Source organism: Mobula birostris, chromosome 1 (genome assembly GCF_030028105.1).
Source record: "Mobula birostris isolate sMobBir1 chromosome 1, sMobBir1.hap1, whole genome shotgun sequence".
Classification (NCBI taxonomy): Eukaryota; Metazoa; Chordata; class Chondrichthyes; order Myliobatiformes; family Myliobatidae; genus Mobula; species Mobula birostris.
In genome coordinates, this window is record NC_092370.1 from 75,637,119 (window position 1) to 75,656,350 (window position 19,232).

General features: G+C 43.4%; 1 protein-coding gene across 2 annotated transcripts in view; it reads left to right on the top strand.

Annotated features, from left to right (window-relative positions):
- The window catches only part of LOC140197350 (laminin subunit alpha-3-like), a 320,231-nt gene that overhangs the window by 135,070 nt on the left and 165,929 nt on the right, over positions 1-19,232 (top strand). The window contains exons 22-23 of one of the 2 annotated variants that reach the window (XM_072257303.1): positions 795-951; positions 14,025-14,157. In XM_072257303.1, the coding sequence (XP_072113404.1) occupies positions 795-951; positions 14,025-14,157 (290 nt within the window). Of the gene's footprint in view, positions 1-794; positions 952-13,683; positions 13,823-14,024; positions 14,158-19,232 lie in introns of both variants that reach the window. The other variant, XM_072257312.1, reaches the window with a different exon arrangement.

A 19,232-nucleotide genomic window follows, 5' to 3' on the forward strand; every position in this document is an offset into this window, starting at 1 on the left:
GAGAGGAAAGAGTTTTAAAGGGGATCTGAAGGGAGCATTTTTAATATCTGGGACACAGTGCCAGAAGAAGATGTGGATTCAGATATAATTGCTATGTTATATTAAATAGTTAAATTAAATAAGTAGTGGAAAAATAAAAATAAAAACTAGTGAGGACAGTCCCACACACTGGGGGTAAACACTAGAGTTCATGGATTCAATGTCCATTCAGAATTGGATGGCAGAGGGGAAGAAGATGTTCCTGAAGAAAATGTTTGAGCACATTCTGTTGTATCACAGAAACCAGCCTCCCCTCCATTTACTCTGTCTACACTCCTTGCTGCCTCATAAACAGCGACAGAGACCCCACACACCCCAGTTACTCTCTCTCCCATATTCCACTTGGAATATTGAGTTCAGTTCCAATCATCTCATCACGGGAAGGATGTGGAAGTTCTAGAGAGGGTGCAGAGGACTTTTACCAGGATGTTGCCCGGATTAGAGAGCATATCTTATGAGGGTAGGTTGAGTGAGAGGACATAATTTTAATGTGATTGGAGGAAAGTATAGGGGTATGTCAGAGGTAGGTTTTTTACATAGAGAATAGTAAATGCACTGCCAGGAGTGGTAGCACTGGTATTAGGGAGACTTAAGAGACTCTTAGATGGACACATGGATGAACAAAAAATGGAGGGTATGTGGGAGGATCTTAGAATAGGTTAAAAGGTTGACACAGCATCATGGGCCAAAGGGCCTGTACTGTGTCGTACTGTTCTATGTTCGATGAAACTGATGGATCTAACTTGCACTTGAAGGCCACGGAGCCATCACTATTTCCCAGACCTTCATCATCTGAAGTATGAGATTGAAGATGGGTCAACGCCCAATGGAAGGGCTGTTCGCTTTGGGTTTGACGCACAGGAGTTTGCAAATTTCAGCTGGAGAGGCTATGCTCAGCTGTCAACAGTGCAGGTAGGTGATCAAAGGCTCTCGTGAGATATGGGGGTTTGGCAGAGGGACGTCCAGGCAGCCCAGCATGTGTGGTCTGCTGAACAGTGAACCTGGGCAGCTGGAAATTCCGACCTTGTAAGGTCTGACGTATTCACTAACATCAGGGTGTAGGTTTAAGGTGAGAGGGGAAGGTTTAAAGGTTTTCAAGGTAAGTTTTATTTTACAAGGTGGTAGCTTCTAGGGAAGGTGGTGAAAGATTTAATAGGGACATTTTTCAGGGACATTTAGGAGGTCACATAAACAGGCAAGGATGTCTAGATTTGGACCATATTGAGGCAGCTGGGATTCGCTTAATTTGGCAATATGCTTAGTACAAACACTGTGGGCGCTATAAATAAATAAATATATATACACACACACATATATATATATATACACACACACACATATATATATATATATATGTGTGTGTATATGTATATGTGTATATATATGTGTATATTCCTATCTCTCTCTCTGTCTCTCTATCTCTTTGTCTCTCTCTCTCTCTCTCCCTCTCTCTCTCTCTCTCTCTCTGTCTCTCTCTCTCTCTCTCTCTCTGTCTCTCTCTCTCTATCTCCCCCCTCCACCTCTGCACGTTGGATTCCATTGGCGTATCTTGAAAGTTTCTATAAAATTATCAGTCAGGCTTCCAAATTCCAGGGAATATCAGCCCCAGTTTGTGTATTCCTGGTTCGTGTGAGCTCCCCACATGCTTGAGGATTATTATTTTACAGGGTTCACACTCTGAGGCTGTGCATCCTCCCTCGTGTGAAGCCCAGAGATGCCAGTTAGTCACAATTGTGGATGAACCAGGGGCTTTGTGTTTCTACAACTGAGTACCTCCTCCCTGTCCGTCATCCTCTGAACACAACTACACCTGCCTCTCTGCCTGAATTATAGGGAGAGGTTGGGCAGGCTAGGACTTTATTCCTTGGAATGCAGAAGACTGAAGGGTGGCCTTCTGGAGATGTATAAGATCATGAGGGGTATTGATAGTGTGAATGCACAGTTTTTTCCCAGGGAAATTAAAACTGGAGGGCATGCATTTAAGGAGAAAGACAAAGATTTAAAAGTAATCTGAGCAACAACTTTGTCATACAGGAAATGGTCTGTATATGGAATAAGTTACAGGAGGAAATGGTTGAGCAGATACAGGACACCGTTTAAAACACGTTTGGATAAGTTCTAGTGTACAGGGTTTTGGGATAGGGACCAAATACAGGACTAGCTCAGGTGGGCGTCCTGGTCAGCACAGACAGGGTAAGCCAAAGGGCCTGTTCCCATGCAGTATTACTCTATGATTCTGCATATTTCCTCAGTTACCCAGAACCTCAAACTCTCCACTGCTTAGAAAGTGCTCTGTTTGATTTTCTTTAGGTCCTAAACTGATAACCTTACATTGGCTTAATAATGAAACAGATTTACCAGTTCTGGCCATCCCATTCTCTGTTGTCCAGCACTTCCAACAATGTCGTTGTCATGAGGAAAGTCAGAGGTATACTCATTCATGTATATGTATTTGATCCTAGAATCCTACAACATGGAAAGAGGCCTTTCAGCCCAACCGCGCTGGGGTCCGTGTTGACCATGGAGTCCACCTATGCTGGTCCAATGGGCCCGTGTTTAGTCCATATCCCTCTCAACCTCTTCTCTCCATGTACTATCCAAGTGTCTTCTAACTGTTCAAACTGTACCCGCCTCTACCATTTTCGCCTGGCACTTTATTCCATAGGTAGATGATCCTGTAGTGCAGTTAGAGGTTGGCGGGTATGATGTTGGGGGGCATTGCTAAGTCTTGGCTGAAAGAAAATCATAGTTGGGAGCTTAACATCCAACAATACACATTGCATTGAAAGGACAGGCAGATGGGCAGAAGGGGTGGGGTGGCTCTGATAGTAAAAAATGAAATCACAGTTCAAAGTGAATCCTTATGAAGAGCTGATGTAGGATCGGAAGATATAGGATACTTGTAGGTAGAAGTAAGAAACAGTAAGGGTAAAAAGGGTCCTGACGAAGGGTCTCGGCCCGAAACGTCGACTGTACCTCTTCCTAGAGATGCTGCCTGGCCTGCTGCATTCACCAGCAACTTTGATGTGTGTTCCTTGAATTTCCAGCATCTGCAGAATTCCTCTTGTAAGGGTAAAAAGACCCTGATGGGAGTTACATACAGGCCCCTGAACAGTAGCCAGTATATGGGCTACAAATTACAACTGAAGAAAGAAGAGGCATTTAAAAAAGAGCAATGTTGTGATAATCATGGGGTATTTCAACATGCAGGTAGATAGGGAATATCAGCTTGGAGCTGGATCCCAAGAGAAGGCATTTGTAGAATGCCTATGAGGTGGCTTTTTAGAAAAGCTTGTGGTTGAACCCATGAGGTGAGCGGTAATTCTAGATTGGGTGTTATGTAATGACCCAGATTTGATTAGGGAGCTCAAGGTAAGGGAACCTTAGGAGGCAGAGATCATAATATAAAAGAATTCACCCTGCAGTTTGAGAAGGAGAAGCTGAAATCTGATGTTTCAGTATTACAGTGGAGTAAAGGGAATTACAGAGGCATGAGAGAGAAGCTAGCCAAAGTTGACTGGAAGCAGACAATAGCGGTGACAACAGCAGAACAGCAGTTTCTGGGAGCAATTCGGATGGTGCAGGAAAGATACGTCCCAAAGGTGAAGTGTTCTAAAGGGAGGATGAGGATACTGTGGCTTACAAGGGCAGTCAAAGACAGCATAAAAGCAAAGGAGTTGGCATACAATATAGCAAAAAATTAGTGGGAAGGTGGAAGATTCAAAAGCTTTTTAAAAAAAAAACAGAAAGAAATGAAAGAAGCTGTAAGGAGAGAAAAGATGAAATGTGAAGGGAAGCTAGCCAATAATGTAAAAGAGGACACCACGAGGTTTTTCAGATATGCTGTATAAAAAGTAATAGAGGGACAAGAGTAGATATCGGACTGCTGGAAAATGATACTGGAGAGGTAGTAACGGGGAACAACAAAATGGCGAAGGAACCAGTCTTTGCTGTGGAAACACTAGCAGAATGCCAGAAATGTGAGAGTGTCTGGGGCAGAAGTGAGTATCGTCGTTATTATTAAGGTGAAGTTGCTTGGGAAGCTGCAGTCTGAAATTAGATAAGTCTCCTGGATCAGATGTACTACACCCCAGGTTTCTGAAAGCAGTAGCTGAAGAGATTGTGGAGGCATTAATAATGATCTCTCAAGAATTACTAGACCCTGGAATAGTTCTGGAGGGCTCGAAAATTGCAAAGGTCTCTCCACCATTTATGAAGGGAGGAAGGCAGAAAAAGGAAACTTTAGACCTGTTAGTCTGACTTCAGTGGTTGGACCGATGTTGGAGTCTAATATTAAGGATGAAGTTTCAGGGTATTTCAAATTCAACTTTAGTAGTCATTCAACCATACTTGAATATAGCCAAATGAAACAGTGTTACTCCAGGGCCAAGGTGAAAAACTTCGTATCAACAGTCACACACTGCTCAAAGCACAGTAAAATGTAGCCACATGAAAAAATATAGTCCAAGACCGAGTCCGTGAGTGTTGCAGAAATCCGCAGTCAACCACACTACAACTTGTCTTCTGCCGAGTGAACACTGGGGGGCAGCACGACTTGAACTTTGTTGTCATGCCACACTGCCCCCAGTGGAGCGCACCAGTTCCAACGCCTCTCTCCTGGGCAGCTGTAAACAGGCGCTATGACTGAGGCCATGCATCTCCAACGCTGGCCACCAGTGAGACAGACTTGCAGCGTTCCACATTAATGCTGCCCAACAGGGTCTTACAATCACAAGAAAAGTTACTAAGGTGATCAGTTGCTGTTAGATTGCACACTGCCTTTGTGCACCGACTTTGAGGCACCTCATAAAGTAGGCCAAAGCCGGCATGGGGAAATCTTGCATGACAAATCTGTTAGAATTCTTTAAGGAAATCACAGGCAGGATAGACAAAGGGGATTCAATGGATATTGTTTATCTGGATTTTCAGAAGGCCTTTCACAAGTCGTTGCACATGAGGCTACTTAACATGATAAGAGCCCATGGTATTACAAGGAAGATACTAGCATGGATAGAAGATTGGCTGACAGGCAAGAGGCGTAGAATGAGAATAAAGGGGGCCTTTTCTGGTTGGCTGCCAGTGACTAGTGGTGTTCCACAGTGGTCAGTGTTAGACCCTCTTCCTTTCACATTATTCGTCAATGACTTGGATGAAGTAGTTGATGGCTTTATAGCCAGGCTTGCGGGTGATATGAAGATAGGTAGATAGGCAGGTAGTGCTGAGGAAGCACGTTGTCTGAGGAAGGACTTGGACAGACTGGGAGAATGGGCAAAGAAGTGGCAGATGAAATATAGGGAAGTGCATGGGTCATGCATTTTGGTAGTAGGAATAAAGGCATGGACTATTTTCTAAATGGGGAGAAAATTCAAAAGTCAGATGTGCAAAGGGACTTGAGAGTCTTTATGCAGGATTCCCTAAAGATTAACTTGTAGGATGAGTCATAGGTAAAGAAGGCAAACGTAATGTTAGCATTCATTTCGAGAGAACTAGAATATAAAATCAGGGATGAAATACTGAGGCTTTATAAGGCATTAGTCAGACCACACCTGGAGTATTATGAGAAGCTTTGGGCCCTTTATCTAAGTAAAGATATGCTGGCATTGGAGAAGGTTCAGAGGTGGTTCCCAAGAATGATCCCTGCAATGAAAGGGTTAATGTATGTGCAGCTGGGCCTGTACTCACTGGAGTTTAGCAGAATGAGGGAGGACTTCATTGAAAACTATTGAATATTGAAATGTCTAGATAGAGTGGATGTGGAGAAGCTGTTTCTTATAGTGGTAGAGACTAAGACCAGGGGGACATCCATTCAGAACAGAGATGAGGAGAAAATTCTGTAGCCAGAGGGTGAGGAATCTGTGGAACTCATTGCCACAGATGGCTGTGCAGGCCAAGTTAGTGGTTATATTTAAGACGGAGGTTGATAGGTTCTTGATTAATCAGGGGTTGAAGGTTATGGGGAGAAAGCAGGAGATTGGGGTTGAGATAATAAATCAGCCATGATGGAATGGCAGAGTGGAATCAATAGGCTGAAAGGCCTAATACTGCCCCTATGCCTTATGGTCATATATACGCAACACCTTCTGTGTTAAAGACCTGTGCGGCAGGTTCGCTTTAAGTCGTTCACCTCTCACCTTAAACCAGTGATCTCCAGTTTTAGACTACCTTACCCTGGAACTATTCACCTTACCTATGACCTTCATCATCTTACAGAACTCTAAGGTCACCCTTCATCCTCCTTCAGTCCAGGGAAGATAGTTCCAGCCTGTCCAAATCTCAGTAACTCAAGTCCTCCGGTCCAGGCAACATTCCTAGTTGAGCTTTCAGACAAATCCTTAAGGGATGTTATTGTTCATAATCTGGCAATTCACGCCAGGCCACCTTCCTGCTCTGCTAAACATTGCTCAGCCAGCTTCCTGACCAGGGCAACAATTGCAGTTGCAGCTAACATGCTGTTCGAAAGGACTTTGCCAAATGTCTTCATGAGCCACACCATTGACATCCACTGAATCATTCACAACAACACAAGGAAGTAGGAGCCGGAGTAGGCGTCCAGCTCCTTGACCCTGCCCCACCATTCAATATGATTGTGGCTGAAATACCCCAAGCCTCATCTCCTGTCCCGTGCCAGTTCCCCATAACTCACAATCCTCTTTTGACCTCACAGCCTGCCTCATTATGGCCTTGCACCCTATTGTCTGCAGTGCATTTTCTCTGTAACCATAACACTTTTTCTGCACTTTGTTAGTGTTTTGCCTTGTACTACCTCAATGCACTGTGTTATGAACTGATCTGTATGAACGATAAGCAAGACATGTTTTTCATTGTATCTCGGTACATGTGGTAATAATAAACTACTCTACTTTGATTCAATCTGACTCAAAGGCATTTATTCAGTCAAATAAATGTAGCCATGTTGCTACTGATCAAGATCAGAGCATATAAGCAGAAACGTTTAGTAAACTGTTCTGAGCTGGATAAAGTGCACAGTCAGAGCATCTTGACCCAGTGTTTCATCAGGATTCTTGCTGATCTAACCTAAATCTGACCCAGTAATTGGTCCCTGTTGGGTCCAGTTGAGATTCTGGAAACTGCTGATGTGCATCTTGTGTAAATGAACAGATGCTTGTGTACGCTGGCTCTAATCTTTACTCAACTAAAATTTGTCAGCCTTGGATACAGTTGCTGCACTGACCATGTTTGGACCGTTATTTAAGCAAGGCACTGAGTGATAGGATCCTAATGCGTGCAAATGGGATTAGTGTTGATGGGCAACAAGGTCAGCATGGATGTAATGGGCCAAAGGGCCTCTTTCTATGCTCTGTGATTCTTTGAGGGCAGAAGGGGAGAAGCTGTTTCTGATGTAAGGAAAGGGCAGTTGAGTCTATGGCCAGATCATCAACGATTTTATTGAATGACAGAGCATGCTCAATGGGCCAAATGACCTAATCTTGCTCCTAATTCTTGTGTTCTTATGAATTGTTGAGTGTGGAACTTCAAGCTCTTGTATTTTCTCTCCAATAGTCGTCATCAGAAAGGATCATATTCTAGATTGTGAGGGTCCTGCCTTCTTGAGGCACCAGATCTTGAGGGTGCCCTCAATGATGGGGAGAGTTGTGCCCATGGTGAAGCTGGCTGAGACTACAACCCTGCACGGCCTCTCGTGGCCCTGTGCATTTGGAGCTTCTAAGAACACTTACCTGAAAATTCCTTTTTTTGCACTAATTATTTATTTTTTAATTTATAGTAATTCTATGTTCTTGCAGTGTACTGCTGCTGAAAAAGAACAAATTTCACATCGTATGACAGTGATAATAAATATGGTTCTGATTTGAAATCTCCAGCTGATGTCCTCACCAGTCTTGGTGGAAGAAATTGCAGATCCCTTTCATGTGGGAAAGAATTTCCTAAACATCCTGGCTCACATTTAAGGCATTGTCCATTATTCTACACTGACAGTCCTCTCAGGCTGAGTCCTCTCCTGATCCCTAAATTATTAACTCCTCTACTCTCTGTATTATGTGGAGAAAATCCTGACTCACTAATATGATTGAGTTTTTGAAGGGGTAACCAGGGAGATTGATGAAGGCAAGATGGTAGTTGTCTATATGGACTTCTGCCAGCCACATGACAAGTTCCCCATAGTAATCTGATCCACAGGGAATGGAAGGCTAACTAAATCTAAACTTGGCTTAGTGACAGGAGACAGAAGGAAGTGGTGGATGGATTCTTTTCTGGTAGGAAGTCTCTGTGACCAGTGGTGTATGGCAGGGATTGGTGCTAGGATCCTTATTATGTTGACGTGCATTAACTACTTAGATGTGAATGTAGGAGGTTTGATTATTACGAGTACAGATTCTCAAAAGTTGGTAATGTAAATAGTGAAGAAAATTGTCAAAGGCAGGATGAAGATTAGTTGGGAAGTTGGGCAGAGTGTTGGTAGGTAGAATTCCCTGCAAAACTAGGTGATGCATTTTGAAAAGTCAAATACTGTAAATTTAGGCCACTGAGGAATGTAGGTTTGCAGAAAGTACGGGGTGTAAGCCCATATTTCCCTGAAAGTGGCAATGCCTGTTGACAAGAATTGATTTCATAGATGGAGTGGGATACAAGAATAGGGCGTTTATGTTGCAACTTCACAAACCATTTGTTAGGGAATGTTGGGGAAGTCCAGAACAAGGGGTCACAGTTTGAGGATAAGGGGGAAGCCTTTTAGGACTGAGATTAGGAAAAACTTCTTCACACAGAGAGTGGTGAATCTGTGGAATTCTCTGCCACAGGAAACAGTTGAGGCCAGTTCATTGGCTATATTTAAGAGGGAGTTAGATATGGCCCTTGTGGCTAAAGGGATCTGGGGGTATGGAGGGAAGGCTGGTACAGGGTTCTGAGTTGGATGATCAGCCATGATCATAATAAATGGCGGTGCAGGCTTGAAGGGCCGAATGGCCTACTCCTGCACCTATTTTCTATGTTTCTATGTTAGTCAACTTGGTTATTATGTGCAGTTCTGGCCGCTGTGTTACAGGAAAGATGCTGGTATTGACGATGTTGCCTGGATTGCAGGATTTTTGATATTGGTTGAAATTAGATAGGTTCAGCCTGTTCTCCCTGGAGCAAAGGATGCCACGGGATGGCCAAATAAGATCGCGAGAGGCAATGACAGGGGAAATAGAATCTTTTCAATATCTTTTGGGGGTATTAAAACAAGAACACACAGTTTTAAGGTGAGAGAAAGGAGTTTTAAAGGGAATTTCAGAGACAAGTCTTGTTTTTACACAGAGTGGTTGATATTTGGAACACACTGCTAGAGTAGGTGGTGGAATCAGATACATTTACTACGTTAAGAGACATTTAGCGGACACTTACATAAGACCCTAACTCTAACCCTAAGTTATAGGAGCAGAATTAGGCCATTCACCCATCAAGTCTGCTCCACCATTTCATTATGGCTGATCTATTATCCCTCTCAACTTCATTCTCCTGCCTTCTCCCCATAACCTTTGGTGTCCTGATTCATGAAGAACCTATCAACCTCTGCCTTAAATATACTCAATAACTTAGCCTGCACAGCTATCTGTGGCAATGAATTCCACTGATTCACCACCCTCTAGCTAAATAAATTTTTCCTCATCTCTGTTCTAAGTGTACACCTCTCAATTCTGATGCTGTGCCCTCTGGTCCTAAACTCCTACGTGATAGGAAACATCTTCTCCATGTCCACTCTACCTAGATCGTTCAATATTCATTAGGTTTCATTCTTATTAACTCCAGCGAGCACAGGCTCAGAGCCATCAAATGCTCCTCGTATGTTAACTCTTTCATTCCTGGGCTAATTCTTGTGGACCTCCTCTGGACCCTCGCCAATGCCAGCACATCTTTTAGGGTTCCTTTACCTTAAGCTCCCTAATCAAATCTGGGTCATTACATAACACACAATCCAGAACTGCAGTTAACCCTCATGGGCTCAATGACAAGCTGCTCTAAAAAGCCATCTTATAGGCATTCTACAAATTCCCTCTCTTGAGATCCAGCACTAACCTGTTTTTGCCAATTTACCCGCATATTGAAATCCTCCATGATTATCACAACATTGCCCTTTTTACATGCCTTCTCTATCTCCCATTGTAATTTGTATCCCACATCCTGGCTATTTTTCAACAGCCTGTATATAACTCCCATCAGCATCTTTTTACACTTGCAGTTTCATAACTGTACGCAGAAGGATTCTACATCTTCTGATCCTATGTCACCTCTGCCTAAGGATTTGATTTCTTTTTTTTTACCATCAGAACCACCCCAACCCCACTGCCTACCTGTCTGTCTTTTCAATATAATATGTATCCTTGGATGTTAAGCTCCCAACTATGATCTTCTTTCAGGCATGACTCAGAGGTACTCTCAGTATTATTCCTGCCAGTCTCTAATTGTACTTTAAGATCATGTACCCTACTCTGTATACTGTATGCATTTAAATATAACACCTTCAGTCCTGTATTCATCACCCTTTTTGATTTTGGCCCCTCATGCAGTCATCCCACTGACTGCAATTTTGCTCCATCATTTCACTGTGACCCAGCTGGTGGCGTAGTGGCATCAGCGTCGGACTTTGAGATGAAAGGTCCCAAGTTCGAATCTAGCTCCAGCTGGCTCCCCTGCACGCTTTCCATCCATGCTGGGTTATGAGCTGGTGATCTCTTTGGAAACTCACCCGGCAGAAGGCAATGGCAAACCACTGCTGTAACTTGCCTCGTACGCGGTTCCCCACTATGTTAGAGAGGTGTGGAGGGAAATCGTCCACTAACAGGAGAAACTCCAGATGCGATGTACCTTTCCTTTCCATTTCACTGTCCTTCCTGGCAGTCTCATTACATACTGCATCTACTTGTATACCAATCGCCCCATCCTCAGCCCTATCACTCTGGTTCCCATCCCACTGCCAAATTAGTCCAACACTAGCATACCTGCCCGCAAGGATATTGGTCCTCCTCAGGCTCAGGAGTAACCATCGTTTTTGTACAGGTCATATGTTCCCCAGAAGAGATTCCAATGATCCAGAATTCTGAAGCCCTGCCCCCTGTACCAAATCCTCAGCCATGCATTCATCTACCAAATGATCCCATTCTTACCCTCACTGGCATGTGGGACAGGTAGCAATCCAGAGATTGCTATCTTGGAAGTCCTGCTTTTCACCTAACTCCCTATATTCTCTCCACATGAATTCCTCCCATTTCCTACCTATGTTGTTGTTCACCCTCCCCCTTTGGAATGCTATGGACCTAATCTGAGACGTCCCTGACCCTGGCACCTGGGAGGCAACATACCATCTGGTTGTCTCTTTTATGTCCACAGGGTCTGCTTTCTGCTCCTCTAGTTATGGAATCCCCTATCAGTACTGCATTCCTCCTTTCCCTCTCCCCTTCCCATCGGAGATACAGAGCCAGATTCATTGCCAGAGACCTGATCGCCACGGCTTCCCCTGGTAGGCCGTTTCTCCCCAACAGTATCCAAAGTAGAATGCTTATTATTGAGGGTAATGGCCACAGGGATGCTCTGCAGTGGCCAGTTATTCCCTTTCCCTCTTCTTGCAGTCACTTAGGAACCTGCCTCCTGCAACTTAGGGGTGACTACCTCCATCTCCGATCTATCACCTCCTCATTCTCGCATGTGAGCCCAAGGTCATCGAGCTGCAGTTCCAGTTCCTTAACAGTGTCTAAGGAATTGTAGCTTGATGCATTTCATACTGTTGTAGTTATCAGGGAGACTGGAGGTCTCCCAAATTCCCCACATCTCACCCAAGGAGCATACCTCCAGGTCCATTCTCAGTGCACTAGCTACTATGTGCTAACAGGAAAAAAATACTAGAAACTTTCTTGTTTAATTACCTAGAACCTCTAACTGTGCTTGCCCAAACCTATTCTCACCTTAGCCTATTGAGCTGGGCCACTCTAACAATGCCCACTCCAACAATCGCCTCTCCGCATACACCTCTTCTTTTTATTGGCCCTGTGCTGATTGCCACTGGCTGAAAAGAAGCTGAAACCTCCTGAGCTCTTCTTAAAACTTGTGTTTTATAGGCAAGGCATAAACGAATATGTCCTTTAGGGGAAGTAGGATTAGTGTTGATGGGCAAAACAGTCTGCATGGGTAAGGTCTCTCAGCTGTATGATGCTATTATTCATGACCTTACTCAATTGAACCACTTTGATTAGGTCAACTTTTAAGATTATTGTCATGGTATTGGTATTGCTATTGATTTATTATTGTAGCATGTAGCAAGATATAGTGAAAAATTATGTCTTGCACACTGTTGATACAGGCTAAATCATCACACAGTGAGTTAGAATAAGCTACAATGCAGAATGAAGCGTAAAAGCTACGGGAAAAATGCTGTGCAGGTAAACAATAAAATTCCAGGTCATAGTGAGGTAGTTTGTGAGGCCAAGAGTCCATCTTGTCATACAAGAGGTTCATTCAAGAGTCTGAATAGTGGGATAGAAGCTGACCTTGACCCTGGTGCTACGTGCTTCCAGGCCATTGTATCTGCTGGTTAAAGGGAGAATGTGTGAGGTAGGTGGGGTCTTTGATTATGCTGGCTGTTTTACTGAGGTAATGTGAATGTGTCCTCCATATTCCTCTCACCTTTATTTCCAATAAGTCTCTCCATCCAAGAAATAACCTTCCTGTCTTGGATTTTCCCAGTTAAGTCATAGACTTATACACCATAGGAACTGGCCCTTTGTCCAACTGAGTCCATACTGAACACAGTGCACTCCTAGCTAGTCCTAATTTCATGTGTTTGGCCCATGTTCCTCCAAATCCTGCCCCTTCATGTACCTACCCAAGTGCTTAAATAATATTTTGCTCCTGCCTCAACCACCTCCTCTGGCAGCTTGTTCTGTGGACTCACCAGCCGCTGCATGAAAATTTTGCCCCTTAGTCCCTTTTAAGTGTTTCCCCTCTCACCTTAAATCCATGCCCCTTTGTTTTGGACTGCACCACCCTGGAAAAAAAGACTTTTACTGTCCATCTTATCAATGCCTCTCATCATTTTAAATACTTCTATAGGGTCACCCCTCAGTCTCTTTTATATTCCAAGGAATAAAGACCTAACCTGCCCAACCTCTCCTACAAACATCCTTGTAAATCTTCTCTAAGCAGCGTGACCAACACTGTACACAGTACTCCAAGTGTGGACTCACCACTTTCTTTACACAACGGCAACATAACGTCCCAACTTCGATACTCAGTGCCCTGACTGATGAAGGACTGTATGCTAAACGACTTTTCAGCACACTGCGTACTTCTGATGCTGCTTTCAACAAGCAATACATTTGTGCTTCTAGTCCCTTTGTTCCATTGCACTCCCTTTTGCCCCAGCATTCATAGTATAAGTATAACCAAACTACTGGCTCACACAAGAAAGAGTTCACAAGTGTGATAAGCTATCATGCTAAAGGTTATGAAATGATCTTTTGCAAATTTATAATTTTTGGTCTGAAATAGCTTGAGCCTTCCAGCTCCTTTCCCTGCTTCCTGTAGTGTGGTTGTGGGTTGCATTGTTTGCTCTGTGGGGAACGGTTGCTCCTTTCAGGGTGGTGGAGTTGAGCACTTTCCCTTACGCTGCTCTGACTGCTTTTCTCTTCTCAGCCAGCAGTGATCATGTCTGTCACTGTGACTTCTCCTAATCTGTTCCGCATAATCTTCCGTTACAAGAGCCGTGCTCCCAAGCCTGTTAGAGGAAGGATCTCAGTCACTGAGGAAGTAAATGTTGACTCTTGCTGTAACTGTAAGTGGCTTCTTTTCTGCATCTGCTTTCCCCACTTACAATCTGCACTTAACCTACTAACTTCTGCCCTACTTATCCCCATGGGGTGACTGTGAAGGATCTCCTCTCACCGGGATGATTGTTGTTCCGCACGGGATCCCGGAACTCTACTTTCTCTGAAGCTCACACACCAGTCATGTGTTAATTAACTTCACTTTTGCAGAGTAACGTGAGGGTAACAGTGCATGTGAACGGTAGAAACCGCAATTTATTCCGCATCACCCTCCGATATATTAACCCGGGATTCACTACAGTATATGGTCGCCTGACAGTTTACCAAGTCCAACAAGGCACAGGTAAGCCACAGAGGGTTCAAATCTCACCAGTCTATTTTGATTGCCAACTATGGTAAGTAATAAAAATATGCTTTTTTTTGCATCTTCTGTGTTTTGTCCAAAGCACTGAAAGCTGAGTGTGTATGGGTAATGGGCGGGGTAAATAGAGATGCTCCTGCAATCTAGTTCACAGGGGATTCTGGTTCTTTTGGGTGCCAATTTGCAACCCTTCCACCCAACCCACTAACCCACCAGCCACTGGTCACTTGACATACAGTACCCATCCTCACAGCAGCCACTTGCCTGCAACCAATCAGAGAGAGGGTGAATTATCAATTACACGATTAAGTGATTATTGATGATGGTTAAACAACTTTTCTCTGACCTGTAAAATATATTTCAGAAACCACTAAAAAAGGACTTTCTGAAAAGAAAGGTATTAATAGGCCTGGCTGCTTCGGCCTTTTTAAACCAAAGCAAAATCCTGCGGATGCTGGGAATCTGTAATCAAATCAGAAGTTCTCCAAGTGGCATCTGCAAAGAGGGAAAAACGTAGATGATAGAACCAGCTCATCAGCCTACCACATCCTTGCTAATCTTGATGCCAGGTTAAATAATCCCATCTGCCTGCACATAGTCCATATTCCTTGCATTCCTTGCCTATTCATATGTCTGTCTAAATGCCTCTTAAACATTGTTATTGTATTTGCCTTCACCACTATCCCTGGCAATGTGCTCCAGCATCCACCACACTGAGTTCAAAAAAAAACTTGCCTCATACTCCTTTAAACTTCCTATCTCTTGACTTAAACCTGTGCCCAATGTTTATGAAGCCCCATGTTGCTTTTCTGATAGTTGACATTTCTATGTGGGAAAAGATTCTGACTGTCTACTCTATCTTGGCTTTCATGATCTTATAAATCTCTATCAGGTCTTCTCTCAGCCTCTGCCGCACCATTTTGCCCAACCTCTTCTGATAGCTCATGCTCTCTAATCCAAGCAGCATCCTGGTAAACTCCTTCTGTATCTTCTCACAAGCCATCACATCCTTCCTGTAATGGGACAACCAGAACAGTACACAATACACCAACCATAGTTTTATAAACACAAAATAATCTGCACAAGTCCTGACGAAGGGTTCCGGCCGGAAATGTCAACCGATCTTTTCCACGGATGCTGCCCGACCTGCTGAGTTCCTCCAGCATGTTGTGAACCATAGTTTTATAGATCCCTGACTTCCTCACTGGGAAACCACAGTCTGTACAGATCAGAAATAACATCTCCTCCTTGCAGACAATCAACACTGGCGCACCTCAGGGGTGTGTGTTTATCCCACTGCTCTGCTCTCTCTACACCCATGATTGCGTGGATCAAATTCTATCTCTAAATCTGCCAACGACACAACTATTGTTGATAGAAGTTCATATGGTGACGAGGAGTTGTATTACAACAACAAACTTCAACTCAACGTCAGTAAGACCAAAGAATTGAATGTGGGCTTCAGGAAGGGGAGGTCGAGGAACCACACACCGGTCCTCACCAAGTGGAAAGGATGAGCAATTTCAAGCTCCTGGGTGTGAACATCTCTGAGGATCTATCCTGGGCCCAACATGTTGATGTAATTACAAAGGAGGCACAACAGCAGCTATATTTCTATATATTCCAAGTTTTAGGTGACTTTCTGCCACTAAAGCACTCACAAATTTCAACACATGTACCGTGGACAACATTCTAACTAGTTGTATCACCATCTGGTATGTCTCTGTACAGGATGGGAAAAAGCTGCGAAAAGTTGTAAGCTCAGCCTGCTTCATCATGGGCCCTAGCCTCCCCAGCATCGAGGGCACCTTCAAAAGGTGATACCTCAGAAAGGAGGCATCCATCATTAAGGCCCTCCACCCACAGGACATGCCTTCTTCTCATCAAGGTGGGGGTACTGGAGCCTGAAGGCACACACTCAGTGTTTCAGGAATAGCTTTTTCCCCTCTGCCGTCAGATTTCTGAATGGTCAATGAACCCATGAACGCTACCTCACTGTTTGTTTCCTCTTGTTTACACTATTTATTTACTTATTTTTTAATATGTACTTCTGATTGCATTTTATATTCTTTTATAATGTATTGCTGCCATAAAACAACAAATTTCACGGTATATGCCAGTGATATTATACAGTATCTGATTCTAATATACAGGTGCATATCAGCTGATCGGCTGGTGGCGCAGTGAGATCAGCGCCAGGCTCGAGAACGGAGGTTCCTGAGTTCGATCCAGTGACAGACTGCCCCCGTGTGCACTCTCCATCCGAGCCGGGTTGATGTCGAGCTTGCAACTCGGCCTCGTAAAATAATACTGCGAAGTGTCTGTGCGAGGAGTGGCACCCCACACAGCCTTTCGAACTGTGCCTTGTAAGGCATGGAAATGCCTGACGCTGGCCTCTCAGGTCTGAGTCGATGTTGTTGTCATCATCATCATCATCATAATATCAGCTGTAGGTCAGACTTCCTTGTGCTTCTACTCATTGTGCTGACCAATGAAGGCGAGCAGCTCACACACCTTTTTGTTCACAATAGCTATTTGTGTGCTTTCTATCGGGGAGCTGAAGTCTTGGGCCCCAAGTTCTCTGTGTACTTCAGTGCTGTTGAGGGTACTGCCACTAGTTGCATATTTTCCTCTTACATTTAACCTCCCATAGGTGTAACATCTCATAATTGCCCAGATAAAACTTCATCTGCCATCTCCCTGCCCATATCAGTAACTGATCTGTATTCTTTGACAGCCTTCTACAGTGTCCAGAACACCAGCAATCATTGTGGCATCTGTAAACTTACTACATAAAACGTAGAATGTGGAACATAGAACAGTACAGCAGAGAATAGTCCCTTTAGCTCACTTACTAACTTTCCATGTGCATTTTTGTCTAAGTAATATATCTATATCTGTCACAATTAGAACAGATCCCTGTGAAACACCATTGGTCACAAGCCTCCAGTCAGAATACCAGTTTTCCATCATTACATACCATCTTCAATGGGCAAGCCAATTTTGAATTCAAACTCTCAGGTCAATGTGGTTCCTGTGCATCTTAACCTTCTGAGTCAGCCATGAGACTTGATGAGTTCTAGCTTGGTGAGTTCTACTCACCAAGTAAAAAAATCTTTCTCATATCCCTGCTGTAAAATTTTAAACTTGTGTTCCTTGGCATTGAACCACGTGCTAATGTCAAGAACTACATGCCTCCTGCTACCCCGTTGTAAAATTCTCTTCAGAGGTTTAAGGAGAGTGTCTGAGAGTGTTAACAATTATGGAGAGTTGTGATAAAGGGTATGGGGAGAAACCGCATCCTGTGGAAAGAGCATGTGGTGTCTCGGATTGAAGGTAATACACTAAAGAACCAGAGGAGAATGTATGTTTTGGGCTGTCAGCTGAACTGGCAATATCCAACATGGAAGGAGACAGATTTAACAGATACTTTCAAGAAACTTTTAGATTAAAAATTGCAAAAGAAAATCTGCTATTAAGTGGTAGTATAAAAACTGCAGATTCTGGAAATCTAAAATACAAGCAGAAAATGCTGGAAATACTCAACAGATCTGTCAGCATCTGTAAGTGAACCAGAAGTAATGTTTAATGTAGGAGATCCTTCATCGATCTGACAAAGGGTCTTAAACCTGAAATATTAACTCTGTTTCTCTTCCCTCTGATGCGGCCAGAGAGATTGTAAGGAGTACTGGACACAGCCCAGTCCATCGTGTAAACCAGCCTCCCCTCTACTGAGTCAATGTCCATTTCCCACTGCCTCCAGAAAGCTGCCAACATAATCAAAGATTCCTCCCACCCCAGTCATTCTCACTTCTACCCCCTTCCATTGAGAAGATCATCCATTATTAAGGACCGACACTATTCAGGGCGTGTCCTCTTCTCAGTCCCATCGGAGAAGAGGTACTGTGGCCTGAAGACCCACACTCAACGATCCAGAAACAGCTTCTTCCCCTCCACCATCAGATTTCTGAACGGCTCACGAACCCAGGAACACCATCTTGTCATTCTTTTTGATGCACTTCTTATTTGTTTTGCAATTTATAGTGATTATATTTCTTTGTATTGTACTGTTGCCACAAAACAACGTTTCCTGTCCAATAAGGCATTGATAATAATTCTGATTTTGATACAAAAGTTTGTAAACTCACACTACCAGGCCCAAGAACAGCTTCTATCCTGCTGTTATCAGACTTGAACGGATCTTTCATACACTAAAAAGCAGTTGATCTCTCTATCTACCTCTTTGTGGCTCTAGCACTTTATTAGTCTACCTGCGCTGCAATTTCTCTGTAACTGGAACATACTGTGTATTCTGCATTTTTTTTAACTGCCTTTGATGTATGAAGTGATCTTTCTGGATGGTATGCAAACAAAAGCTTTTCAGTGTACCTCAGTACATGTGACAATAATAAATCAATTACTAATTACCTGCTGAGTATTTCCAGCATTTCCTGCTTTTATTTTCCAAAGATTTCTGTCATTATTTAAGAAATCCACAAAGTTGGGACACTGGAATTGAACAATTTGGCCAAGTTCTATAATTGGCAGAGATATGGCCATGAGTCTACCCCAGATTACAGCGGGATTCCCTTCTTGAGAATTGTTCATAACCCAAACAGTTTGCTGTTCACAAATGTGTTCCCATGTGGCAGAGATGGCTGCAGAGAGGAGTGGTCCCGTAGTCTGGAGAAGCATTTTGGATATTGTTAGATATTGTTTTTCCATTTTTAATAATAAACCTGATATTAACAAATCTAGCCCAAGCCTAACTCAGGCTAATAATATTGATACTGTTTTAAAAGATTTTACTGCTGACAAAGAGACCAAATTCTAGCCAGTGTCATGAGCAGTTGCCAGCAACCACGCAACAGCCGGCAAATTCATCCTACCAGTCTCCCAAGCACTTTGTTTCTATGTTTGGATGACATAAGTTGGGAATGGTCTGTATATCAATCTATGCCTGTGAAAATCTGAAATACTTTGTGATGGAAGTATCAGTGGAGATAAGGAAAGGCTGGAGATGCAAGAATTCTGGAGGAATGCACAAAGGAGATGGA